The sequence below is a fragment of the Lutjanus erythropterus genome, chromosome 5 (assembly GCF_056507025.1).
Source record: "Lutjanus erythropterus isolate fLutEry1 chromosome 5, fLutEry1.hap2, whole genome shotgun sequence".
NCBI lineage: Eukaryota > Metazoa > Chordata > Actinopteri > Lutjaniformes > Lutjanidae > Lutjanus > Lutjanus erythropterus.
Genome location: NC_139321.1, coordinates 407,067 through 420,000, shown reverse-complemented (window position 1 = coordinate 420,000; position 12,934 = coordinate 407,067). Strand labels below are relative to the sequence as shown.

The following is a 12,934-nucleotide window of genomic DNA, read 5'->3' as shown; positions in this document are numbered from 1 at the left end:
TTTGAAATGTTTCTTCAATTAAAATGTTTAATGTTCATAAATGATAAATACTGAGTATAATTTAGTAACATGTTAATAAATAAACAATCAGTAACAGAAGACTTAATGTTCAGGTCTCGTTTATTATTCATTTATTTTTACATCATTGATCATTAGTCTGTTAGCCCCGCCCACCTCCTACATTCACACCACAGGATTGGACGCTGCTGCTGTCACTCACACACTCATTAACACAGAAACAACAACTCAATATGAATTAATGTCATTATTTTTCATGTTTTTCATGATGTGAAATGCTCCTTTACATTAGTCATGTTAGTAAAAAATACTTTTCTTTAACTGATCGTCATGACAACAGAATCAATTCTCAGCATCTTTAGCGTGTCTCTGTGTAGTTACTGTAAACAGTCATCTTCATGTGTTCATATGTTCATGTGTTCATGTGTTCATGTTCATGTGTTCATGTTCATGTGTTCATATGTTCATGTTCATCTTCATGTGTTCATCTTCATGTGTTCATGTTCATGTGTTCATATGTTCATGTTCATCTTCATGTGTTCATCTTCATGTGTTCATGTTCATGTGTTCATGTTAATGTGTTCATATGTTCATGTTCATATGTTCATGTTCATGTGTTCATATGTTCATGTTCATCTTCATGTGTTCATGTTCATGTGTTCATCCGCATGTGTTCATCTTCATGTGTTCATCTTCATGTGTTCATGTGTTCATCTTCATGTGTTCATTTTCATGTGTTCATGTGTTCATCTTCATGTGTTCATTTTCATGTGTTCATGTGTTCATCTTCATGTGTTCATGTGTTCATCTTCATGTGTTCATGTGTTCATGTTCATGTGTTCATGTTCATGTGTTCATGTTATATATTGATGTGTTCACGTGTTAGTATAAATGTGTTAATATAAAAACAGCAACTGAAGCTTTAAAGCAGGAAGTGTTCTGAGCTGTGATTGGTCCACTGAGAGAAAGGGGCAGTGTTTGGACCAATCATGTTAAGGGTGTTTGTGTGTGTTGCCATGGAGATGCAGATGTTGGACAGGAGGTCACTTCAGTGGAGAGAAGGAACATGGGAACATGAGTTTGTTCTCCTGAGACTCCAGATGGACAACGCTGTTCCTGACTGAGAGACACAGATCTGTTAGTGTTGACTGATTTTTGATTATTGATCAGCCTGATCACACTCTACTTTAACGATCACTTGTTTAGATTATCATCTTTATCCAGTCAGATCTCAGATCTCAGTGTCATGTGGGCGGAGCCTCACCTGCAGCGACCACTCTGGCGTCTGTGTGAGCTTTGTGCCGAATTTCAGCTCGCTGGTCGGCGCTTTCGAACCACCAGAGGGCATGAACTGACCGAGACACAGTGACATCATCAATACACACACACACACACACACACACACACACACACACAGCGTACTTCTGCTCAGTATGTGTTTTACAGTGTACAGTACGGTTCACAGTATGTGTGTATATTACTTCAGTGTATTTTTACAGCGTACCTCTGTTGAGCAGGCCGACCTCGCTGTGGAATGCTCCCACCAGCTTGCCGTACCCTGGTGCATCATGGGCCGTGACAGCAGCCTGGAAGGCGTCGCCCCAAACAGCTGGACCGCCGGGACGCATCAGGAAGGTGGTGAGCTCATACACACCTGAAACACACCTGGTGTTATGACGTCACTGTGATGTCACAGACAGCAGTGTTTACAGTGAGGGGGCGGGGCTTACCGCCGTCCCGCGGCGGCCTCTGGAGGCGGCTCCAGGGAACCAGGTAGGTGACTTCGTTGTCCTGAGACGTCAACATGGGGATCGCCTTAGAGATGTAGTCTGAGAGCCAGGAGGGGTCCTGAGACAGAGCTGCCCGCACGGCTGCCCGCTGAGAATAACTGTCTGTCAGTGAAACAGTGTTATAACAACATGTTATTACAAGTTTATCAGGTTATAACAATATTCTGTTTATAATATGTTATAAAGCCATGAGTTTATATGTTGTAATAACATGAAAATATCTTATTATAACTACATTCTTCGTGTTATAACATGACACTGATCTGTTTTCACTGCATATTATAATTATCATAGTTGTAATGCATTATAATCTCTGTTGTAATAATGCATTATAATATGATTATAAGTTACTCTATGTAGTCACTGGATATTAGTGAAACAGCCTTTAATTAAAATCAAACAGGCTACATTACTGTTATGAAGCATTATGAATGTTTATAAATGTTTATAACTGTTACTGTACAGTGCTATTAGCAGATTTTAATGTCTTATAAGTATGTTTATAAGCTGTGTATGTTGATAGAAAGTGTTTCTGAAGGATGTCCTCACCATACTTCCATATATGGAAGACCTTGTTCAGGCCGCCATACTCGACGCTCCAATAACCAATCAGCTCAGAGTGGGCGGTGCGCAGGTGGATCTTCTCATTGGTCAGTTTGAGGAAGGCGGTGTTCTGGTCTGGACGGATGCTGTAGGTGCGGAACTCATAGAAGGTTCTGTCTTTCTGCTGGGGACCAGTGGAGAGACGCACACGAGGCTGCAGAGGAAGAAGAGGACGAGGAAGAGGAAGAGAAGGAAGAAGAGGACGAGGAAGAGGAAGAGAAGAAAGAAGAGGACGAGGAAGAGGAAGAGAAGGAAGAAGAGGACGAGGAGGACAGATTTAAAAAAAGGAACATTTCCAAGAACAAACCGTTTAAAGGAACAAATGTTTCCTTCAGAGCTTTTCAAACTGTTCTTAGCCACAGGCTGACAGAACTCACACTGGCACAGTGGGACCTCAGGTGACCAGAGGAGGACGAGAGTCCACTGCCACTGTCCCGCCCTCTCTACCTGTCTTCACTGCCATCTGTCAAATATCCAGGAAGCATTCTCTGTGAGGACAGACAACATCCAGAGCTGCCTCTGGGACACGGCCTGTGTCAACACCCTCCTCTGTGTCCTTACAGCACTTCCATATAAACTGAACACAGTGCATCCTGGGAATTAACTGGAGTGATTGTGTTTCTCACACTGAAATATGCTGCAGTGGCTGGTCATGTGATCAGGATGTCCCCATGTTGGACAGACTGAGACTCTCCTGCTTCCTGAACTCCTGGATCTAAACGCCTGAGCTGTTGACGGAAACGGTTTCTGTCTGGTGTGGACGTTACAGAGACGTCGCCAAAGGTGCCGAATTAACGTGACAGAAACACTCGAGCAGCAGGTCGCCCTCCGTCAGCTAGTAGATATCGTGAACCAAACAGCCTACAATGTGGCTGTATTTCACTGGATGGACTCCAACAGCAGGTGGGACACACAAGACACAGAGGGACGCACCTGAAAGGGGGGCGGGGACGCACCGTGTGCTTGTATGACCCTAGGCCAAGAATATTAGCCAGAAATGTGGACATCCTGCACTGCCGTAGCAACGAAAAAGCTGTTCTTTAATTTTGTCAAATGTGGTTTTGTGCTTCGGTTCAGGCACTGTTGAGGCACCTACACTCTGTCTTACACGATGCACACCGCAGGTTTAAGTCCTGCCATTGGTCGCCTGCTCCAAGCGGCACTGTGGCGTCTGTGTTTTCAAAGTCCCCAGGAAACAACAAAAAGAACCTCTGAGCTGCAACCTGCTCGCTGAAAGTAGTGCCTATTGTGCAGCAGCAGCATCACCATCCTGGGCTTAGCTCCGCCCAAGATGTCTGTGATTGGTTTAAAAAAAAATGCAAACAAGACAGGGTGTTTTTTCCCCTATAGCAGAATGTGTCTGTGGGGAGACGTCTGGCTATGTGAGACTACGGCACCTATACGGTTTAAATTATTGCTGCATCATGGTCAACGCAGTGGGGGCCAAAGGACCAGATTAAGAAATGCAAAACTGGACCCGAGGACCTGGAGGACGGTGCTGATGACCACTTTATGATGGTAAAGATAGGGTTAGTATGCTAGAGATGGAGTGGACAGCTGAGGACAGCCAGGAGACATGCAGCCATGGTAGCCATGTAGGCTGCTGTCAGAGGTCTCACCTTTAAAGAAGTGGACGCAACTAAACAAAACTATAAACATGTACATGTGAAGAGACAAAGACAACCTGAGAGAGCATCTGTGTGAGTGTGTGTGTGTGTGTGTGTGTGTGTGTGTGTGTGTGTGTGTGTGTGTGTGTGTGCAGACTGAGGCCCATCTGAGCTGCTGGTTAATGTTAAACTGTAAGTTCTGACCTTCTCTCAGATCAGTCCAAAGATCAACAACGAACCACAAACTTCAGAAATCTGAACTCCAGACTCTCAGATCACAGACAGATAAATGTTTGTCTTCACACCAACACTGAGGAGTGTGTTAATGTGTGTGTGTTAATGTGTGTGTGTGTGTGTGTGTGTGTGTGTTAATGTGTGTGTGTGTGTGTGTGTTAATGTGTGTGTGAGTGTGTGTGTGTGTGTGTGTGTGTGTGTGTGTTAATGTGTGTGTGTGTGTGTGTGTGTGTGTGTGTGTGTGTGTGTGTGTGTGTGAGAGAGCTGTAAGTGGATGAGTGTGTTCACAGCAGTGATTGTTTTAGTGTTGAGCTGCAGTAAACTGTCTGTGTCTGTAGTTTCAGGCCTGTTGCATCCTCAAGATCAGGGTTGTGGTTAGTTTAGTTTCGGTTTAAGTTCGTTTTAGGTTAGTTTTAAGTTGATCAGAGTAAAACTCACCTGAGCAGGTGTGATGAGGGCAGCAGCTGACCTCAGTGAGAAGCTTCTGATCTTCAACATGTTGGAAGTGAAGTGACAGAAAAGAGACGAGCAGTAAGACTGAGGAAGTTCTCTGTCTATCAGAGATCCTCTGTAAAGACGAGCTCTCACTCGTAGAGGAAAAAAGTCCAACTCCAAATCTTACAGTGTTACCATAGCAACCACAAACAGGACAGTGATTCACCGCTGTGGAAGAAGTCATCGAGCAACTAGACTCAAAACTTATACATTTAATTATCACTTTCTGATTTTTATTCTATATTTACAACCATTCTGTAAGATAAGATATGATATTCCTTTATTAATCCCACAGAGGGCAAATTTACTGTTACAGCAGCAGAGTGGAGGAGAGGAGAAATAAAAATATATATAAAAAATATAAACAATTTGGACAAAGGAAATATAAAAACAGGAACACTATAAAGAGGATAAATATGAAAATAGGAACAATATATACAATATGAGGAGATTCAGCAGTTTAACACATTTGTCTTTTCTCATCTTTATCTTTTGTGTCTTTTTACATTTCCATTTCTTACTTAAATACTTTCTTCACTGCCATCTGTCTTAAATAATTTCACAGGTGTTGTAATTTATTGAGTCACTCTTTCCTTCTCTAATCTGAAAACAGACATAAACAAACATCCAAATCAACAGATATATACATACAGGTGTTTATAGATTCATGTTTGCATTTATACAGCAGAGTGAGACCTCCTGTCTTCTTTCTCTCCTCTCAGACGCCAGAAATCTGTGACGTCACGATGTTTAAATTGTTTTATTTTCGCTCATTGATCATCGGTTAATTTATAATATCACTCCTGTATTGATTTCATAAACACCTTGGTGAGAAATAGTCGGTTTTATTCTGTAATATAAAATAATTTTCATTTCGATCAAAAACGATCGATGAGTTTTACGTCACATCCGTCCAGGAAGTTGTCCGTTAGCAGCAGTGGAGTCTCGTGTGTGGAGCTCAGAGGTGAGCTCGGTGTGTTCCGGTGTGTCCAACATGTTCCAGGTGTTCCAGGTGAGTGTCCGCAGGGTTCTGTGGAGGGGTGTTTGTTCTCCTGCCCTGCGTGTCCCCGCTGCGGGCTGTGCGGGGTCAGTGTCCGGCTCAGGGGTCACGGCGGGTCGGGGTCTGAGCCGGAGGACGGTCCGGAGCTGCGCGGTGGACCCGAACCTGGAGGAACAGTTCGTGTTTGTGGACTTGACAGGTGAGACACTGAGACAGAAGACAGGACAGGTACAAAAACTACTCAAACTACAGATACTACAAATACTACGAAAACTACAGGTATTGAGAAATAAAGTACGATAAAAGTAAAAGTACGATAAAAACGACAAATACCATAAATAGTAAAAATATTACAGATACCGAGAAGTGACGTACAAATACACGTAAACTATAATAATAAAAAATAATAAAGAAAAAGAAAAATAATAAAGACCTCTTGAGCTGCTTGGAGGCTTTTAATTTGAAACAACAGGAAGTGTTCAGCTCTACTGACAGATATTAAAAACCACCAAATTAAAAGTGGTGACAGTTTTTAACCAGTCAGTGTTTTTGTCAGGGCGGAGAGAACAACTCAACTCTGTTGTTGTAGACAAACTCATTGTGACTGAATGAAGACGAGCAGGTGAGCATGGTGGAGGACAGGAAGTGACAACATGAGTGACATCATCATATATCACATTATAAATAAATAAAAAGAGCTGCTCCTCTTCAGGGAGATAAACAGGAAGATGAAAATTATATTACAAAATAAAATTCCACACATCAAGAGAACAGACAGGAACTTTTCCTCTTTGTGCTCAGATCCAGAGGACCACCACCATCGGGAGGACAGACACCTTCTTTCCTCCTCCTCCTCTACTCCTCCTTCTGGACCCCCGTCTCATCATCCTCAGGCTCCTCCCCCTCAGAGACACCTGAGGTCTCTGGAGCGACAGCTGCAGGTGTTGAGAGGTGTGTCCCAGCAGGAGGCAGAACCAGACTCGCTCATCCAGTTCCATGACGTGGACTTCCCGCTGGACGAGGACGTTGTCACAGCGAACAAAAAGAAGAAGAAGAAGAAGAAGGCGGAGAAAGGAGAGCACAAAGTGTTCGGCACGCCAGACGTGGATGAACCGGTCAGTGACACGTGCTGCTCGGGCTGCGGCGCCATCCTGCACTGTACCGCCACCAGCGTCCCTGGTTACCTGCCCAGTGAGAAGTTCAAGGTGCTGGTGGCTGACAGTCGTCTGAGCGGCGCCACCTGCCAGCGCTGCCACCTGCTGACGCACCACCACAAGGCTCTGAGCCTCCAGATGTCCCCAGAGGAGTACCGTGCTGTTGTCCAGCAGCTCCGCCCCCTCAAGGCTCTGGTGCTGCTCATCATCGACTTGCTGGACGTCCCTGACTCCATCGTCCCCGACCTGCCCGACCTGGTGGGCACCAACAAACACATCGTTGTCCTTGGCAACAAGGTCGACCTGTTGCCAGGAGACTCGCCAAACTATCTGCAGCGAATCAGACGGCAGCTCTCTCAGTACTGTCAGGATGCCGGCTTTGGCGGTCAGGTGACCGACGTCCACCTGATCAGTGCGAAGACCGGCTACGGCATCGAGGGTCTGATCACCAGCCTGCAGAGGTCCTGGAGGTACAAAGGTGATGTGTACCTGGTGGGCACCGCCAATGCTGGCAAGTCGACGCTTTTCAACACGCTGCTCGAGTCCGACTACTGCAAGTCCAAGTCCTCCGATGTCATTCACAAGGCCACCATCTCGCCATGGCCCGGTGAGCACACCAAACTCCAGTCACATTTTTATTAATTTAATGTTTCTTTATCTTCAAACACACCAAACTCCAGTCACATTTTTATTAATTTAATGTTTCTTTATCTTCAAACACACCAAACTCCAGTCACTTTTCTGTCGATTTAATCAGACGCATGGAGCTCCCACAGCAGGATGAGAAATGTCACCTGACAAGTGTGAACTTTTATGTGATTGGTCATCGTGTAACTGTTTGTTTTGTCCTGCTGTGGTGTGTTCAGGGACAACTCTGAACCTGTTGAAGTTCCCCATCATCAACCCGACTCCATACAGGATGTTCAGACGGCAGGAGCGCCTGAACGAGGCAGAGAGACAGACAGAGAGTGAGCTGTCACCAGACGAGCTGAAGAGACTCAAACACTTCAGCAGACAGGGGTACCTCGTGGGTAAGACAGGAGGAAACCAGTTGGGGGGGGGGGTGTCACTTATTCACCTGTCTTATTCACCTGTCTGCCTGTTCTCCTGTCCAGGGCGTGTCGGTAGAACGTTCCGGTCTGACGTCACATCCAGACGGGACGAGATCGAGTTTGATCCAGACAGTTTGGCTTTTGGAGAAAATGAAGACGGAGACATGGAGACAAAAGGTGAGGAGGGTCATCTGATTGGAAGAGTGATGTCTGATGTCATCAGCTCCAGGTGGAAGAGAACTGAAATCATTATTATTGATATATTTATTTTAAATGTTTCTTTAATGGAACTTCTGAATGAGACTGAACACCAATGATGTTGTTTCTGTCTCCAAATACTACAATACCCATGAGCCTCTGCTGCTGAGTGGTGGTGAATTCAAAACATGTTGCCATGGTTACTGAATTCAACCAAAACTGATCTAGAGTCAGAGACAGATTAGCTGTTTCTCAGTATGCGTTCTTCTCTGTTCTTGTGTTCTTGAGAAACGTCATCAGTCTCAGTCCAAGTACTGTTCCAGTTCAGAAGTCCGCATCTCGCCAAGTACAGTCAAATACCCGGAGGTGTTCTTGCCCCGCCCGTTTTATCGAGGATGCATCGGGTGGTGACTTGTGTGGACTTGGGGCAGCCACATATCCCAGAATGCATTTTGTAGCAACAATGGCAGAGCAGAGGACCCACAACTTTAAGTTACAGGTGTTGAAATATGACTGTTTTAGTATCACAGAATGAAATTTTAAGAGTATTTTATGTGAGAGTGTAGACGTTAAAACGCAGAATCTGTGGTCGATTCATCACGATAGCGTGTAGTTTAAAATTTGTTCCAGAGTTTTCGGAGACGTGTCGTCTAACTCATTAACCTCAGACTCCACCCACCTGTCCGTCTGTTTACCATCGAACACGCCAGACTCTAGTCACTTTTCGGTTAGAAGCCATTTTAATCTGACTGTGGTGCATTCACAGTCTTAACAAAAACCTCTGTGACCTCTGTGTGACCTTTGACCTCTGTGTCAGCTCCCAGCAGGTCGGCAGATGAGTTCACTTACAACGAGCTGAAGGACGCTCACTGGCTGTTTGACACGCCGGGAATCATCAAGGAGCACGATGTGAGACGCAGTGACTCACTACACATTCTATTATACACAATCCACCGACCAATCAGCTGTCAGCTTTCACGCTGTCTGTCCCTCTTTTCTCTCAGATCCTCAGTCTGTTGACAGAACAGGAAGTGATGTCAGTGGTTCCCTCTCAGGCTGTGGTTCCGCGGACGTTCGTGTTGAAGCCCAGTATGAGTCTGTTTGTGGGAGCTCTGGCCAGGATCGACTTCCTGCAGGTCAGTCTGTGTTTCTGTCTTCTGTCCACTTGTCCACATCCATCGCCTCAGTCTGAACAGAAGAAATCAGATCCTCCTCTTAAATCAACTCGCTTTTCACCAAAAACAAACTGGTTCTGAACCTGAAGAAATATCAGGTTTTCCTTGGGAACCAAAGTGGACGTGTCTTATCATACAGGTGGTTGCATAGCGCCCTCTGTTGACAACATCAGCGATTATAATGGTTCCAGTCACAACTGGTGGGAACGTGGGCTGGTTCACCAGACAGACACTGAAGAACCAGAAGTAATCTGATGGAAACGGTTCATGAGTCTCTTCAGCCTGCTACCTGTTAACATGCTAACATTTTATCATTGCATAATAATGAAAATAATAAACTTTATTAAAGGAGAGTCGATCATAAAAACACAGACATTCAGGTTTCAAATTCAGAGCTGGTTCCACAAAACATCTTCAGTTAGGATTTTCTTTAAAGTCTGGATTAATGTTCCCTTAAAATAAAAACAACTGAACTGCAACGATTAATCGATTATTAATCAATAACTAAATTAATCACCAACAAATTAGATAACTGACGGAGAATTTAAGGAGAGATTGAAACTGGTGTTTCTGATAAACTGAAGAGCTCGAGCTGTAAACGTCTCTGGTGGATGAACTGAGGACATTTTTCTGTCTTCATTGTTTTCTTTTGTTCAGACTGTTCACTGATTATTAGCTTCATGCTAACATTAGCATTAAACTTAAAGTCCAGGTGAGTCTGATGAAGGTTGGTTCAGTTAAACTGTGAGACTGTGAGATGTCCTCAACAGGCCACCGTACAGAGACACTGTGTGATGTCCCTTTAACGTCTCGAAACATAAAGACAAACATAAAGACCTTCTCTTTCTGATGTGTGGCTAGTCATGCTGCAGTGACCGCAGTCTGTCAGTCAGCTGTTACTGATTATTGATCAGCTGCTATTGGTCGTCCGTCTCGTCCTCAGGGGGGGAAGTCATGCTGGGTCTCCATTGTGGCGTCCAGTCGTGTCCCCGTCCACGTCACCAGTCTGGAGAAGGCCGATGGGGTTTACGAGAAACACGCGGGACACATCCTGCTGGGGGTGAGACTCCGAGGTCACATGACCACAGTCAGCTGTTTTAAAAACACTCTGAGGTCACACTGATGTGTGTGTATGGTGGTGCGTTCAGGTTCCTGTGGGAGGGTCGGAGAGGATGAAGACGTTCCCAGCGTTGGTTCCTCAGGAGTTCAGTTTGGAGGGTCGAGGTTACCTGGAGGCTGCAGGTGATATCAAACTGTCGTCTGCAGGTAAACACACCTGGCTGATAATCAATAATCACTGATACATCACATTAAATACTGATCAAATACCCTCACAGCTCACCTGGAACCTGTTCTGTCTGTCCATCTGCAGGTTGGGTGGCAGTGACGGCAGCGGAAGGAGATCAGCTGACGTTGAGGGTTCACGGTCCAGAGGCGGCGGCGTTCAGTCTGAGGACGCCGCCTCTGCTTCCTCACATCGTGTCTCTGAAGGGAGAACGCATCAGAAAATCTGCCGCCTACAGGACGGTGAAGCCGGCGGGGCTGCTGGACAGCGGCCTGTCGGCACGCGGAGCCGAGAGGCTGCAGGTGAAAATGAAGAAGAAGAAGTGAAGCGACCCCTGTGGACAGGTGGATGCACAGAGCTGCAGGTGAGAGGACAGAGCTGGTTTCCATGGTGACGATTGTCCTTCGGCTGCTCCCTCAGTTGACATGTGTTCCTGACAGGTTTGTCAGATTTCCCAAACGCTGGAAAAACATTTTGTCTGCAGACAAACTGACAGAACAGAACTGACAATCTGATGTTCTGGACACAAACTGACGGCAGGAGGATTCAGACTGTGTGTGACTTTTCCACTGCAGCGACACACCATAAAGCAGCGTGTTTCCATGGACACGAGATGTTGCGTGTTGTGTATCTACTGACCTGTAACTTTTACTCACTGTAACCTGGACACTCGACCAGAGACTCACAGGGTTATTAAAGGTGCAGCGATTCACATTTCTGGGAGGTTTATTGTCAGAAATATAATATTCAGGCACGGCCCTGCAGTCTCATGTCCTTATATGGGCATCAGTGAGGAGTTTCCAAAGACAGCAGCACTGACAAAGACAGCAGCACTGACAAAGACAGCAGCACTGACAGACAGCAGCGTTCACAATCATCACAAACAATTCTGTGGTTAAAGAACACGTCTGTGAATCTGAGTCAGATTTTTTTTTTTAAGTGAAAGTTTATTCCTGTCTTTTCATGTTTGTCTTTATTTGTCTGCTTCATTCCAACCAGCACATGAACGTATTTATACAAACACATATGAGTATTCTGGTCTGCACTCTTTTATGCTGTGAGGAGATTTGATAGTAAAAAGCTAAAGGTGTCAGAACAGAACCGAGGCCACTGCAGAGAACATGAGACCAATGAGCTGCCAGGAGGCGTCAGTGTTCACCGTCCTGAATGTGAGTTCTTTATTTATCGGTAATCAGACGGACACAGAAACAGATGATTTGATGAAGCTGAAAATCTTTATTTAAAAAAGAGCAGAATACAGTTTGATAATAAAGTTATAAAAGAGATTAAACTGCTGTTAGTCTGAGAGAAGAAACAAACTACACTTGAGATTTCATATGTCGGAGCTCAGTTCTCTCTGTTTACTGATCAACTAATTCTTCTTCAAGGACAAACATGATATTTGATTTGAACTACTGACCAACAACTGAATCTCTTTGGGACACCTGAAGACAAAATGATTAATCAATTAATCCTGAAAATAACTGATAGATTAATGAAGTATAATGAAAGTGATTGTTAGTTACAGTCACTTCACTGGAAGTTCTTACAGAAATGAAAAGCTAAAAAACACCAGTTTTACCCTTTAATGTTGACCTAAGTGCTGCGGCGTGATCACAGACGCACGTTAACATACAGAGAGAGGATGTTATTACCATGGAAACGTCCTGTAACAATGATGAAGTGTGATTTGGCAAATATCAACTGTGAAGCCTTTAATGTCGTCCTCAGAAACAGGTGAGACGTGAAGAAGGAAAAGTTTCTTTACAATCAAACATCTACAACACGAGTGCATCACAAACAGGAAGAGCTACACGTTCACTTTGGCTTCTCAACTAAAACAAATATTGCACAGAATTATTTACAGAGTTTCTTTAGACCAAACACAGATAAAGATTTTATTCTTGTCTGGATTCATCATCAGGCACCAAAACAAGACGACGTTTCACCGTAAACCTGTTTAATCTCGTTTATCCAATCAGATTCACACGTTCAGGAAAAGAAAAATGATCGTCTCTTTAGACCTGTGAGACATTTGTTCCTAAACAGTTAAATCTTAAAACAAAGAAAAAGTTTCATTTCACCCAAGAAGAGTTAAAGAGTCACTGTACACGACTGATTGTCAAAGGCACTGAATGTTTTCAAGTTAATATTTGGACAAACTACAGGATTTTACATCAGACCAGGGCAGGTTGTAACAGAGTCAAACATTTCTCTGGTGTTTTACAGCCGTTAGTCAGCGTCTAAACATCAAAGATCCTGCTGAGGTCATGACATCATCGATACGGTCCAATCACAGAAGTCTGATTTACAGAATCATCGT

The 12,934-nt window shown here is 44.3% G+C and overlaps 2 protein-coding genes across 2 annotated transcripts; one reads left to right on the top strand and one right to left on the bottom strand.

Moving 5' to 3' along the window:
• Positions 1–887: 887 nt before the first annotated feature.
• nipsnap3a (nipsnap homolog 3A (C. elegans)) lies at positions 888–4,810 on the bottom strand. The gene is made up of 6 exons (XM_084718316.1): positions 4,691–4,810; positions 2,358–2,565; positions 1,749–1,910; positions 1,523–1,672; positions 1,283–1,369; positions 888–1,138 (listed from the first exon to the last, which is right to left on the bottom strand). The coding sequence occupies exons 1-6, from the start codon at positions 4,748–4,750 to the stop codon at positions 1,062–1,064; spliced, it is 744 nt and encodes a 247-aa protein (XP_084574442.1). The 5' UTR covers positions 4,751–4,810; the 3' UTR covers positions 888–1,061.
• A 669-nt stretch (positions 4,811–5,479) lies between these two features.
• Positions 5,480–11,167, top strand: noa1 (nitric oxide associated 1). The gene is made up of 9 exons (XM_084718514.1): positions 5,480–5,946; positions 6,549–7,508; positions 7,768–7,932; positions 8,017–8,130; positions 8,969–9,060; positions 9,156–9,287; positions 10,270–10,386; positions 10,475–10,592; positions 10,699–11,167. Exons 1-9 carry the CDS (start codon positions 5,742–5,744, stop codon positions 10,935–10,937), a joined length of 2,142 nt encoding a protein of 713 aa, XP_084574640.1. The 5' UTR covers positions 5,480–5,741; the 3' UTR covers positions 10,938–11,167.
• Positions 11,168–12,934: the final 1,767 nt, after the last annotated feature.

What these genes read in the sequence shown, in the direction of transcription:
- nipsnap3a (XM_084718316.1), bottom strand. Translation starts at nt 4,750, where the DNA reads ATGTTGAAGATCAGAAGCTTCTCACTGAGGTCAGCTGCTGCCCTCATC. An exon ending in CTTCCATATATGGAAGTATG is followed by an intron (nt 1,911 to 2,357) that starts GTGAGGACATCC and finishes TTTCACTGACAG; the next exon opens with ACAGTTATTCTCAGCGGGCA. An exon ending in GAGGCCGCCGCGGGACGGCG is followed by an intron (nt 1,673 to 1,748) that starts GTAAGCCCCGCC and finishes GGTGTGTTTCAG; the next exon opens with GTGTGTATGAGCTCACCACC.
- noa1 (XM_084718514.1), top strand. Translation starts at nt 5,742, where the DNA reads ATGTTCCAGGTGTTCCAGGTGAGTGTCCGCAGGGTTCTGTGGAGGGGT. An exon ending in CGGGACACATCCTGCTGGGG is followed by an intron (nt 10,387 to 10,474) that starts GTGAGACTCCGA and finishes TGGTGCGTTCAG; the next exon opens with GTTCCTGTGGGAGGGTCGGA. An exon ending in TATCAAACTGTCGTCTGCAG is followed by an intron (nt 10,593 to 10,698) that starts GTAAACACACCT and finishes GTCCATCTGCAG; the next exon opens with GTTGGGTGGCAGTGACGGCA.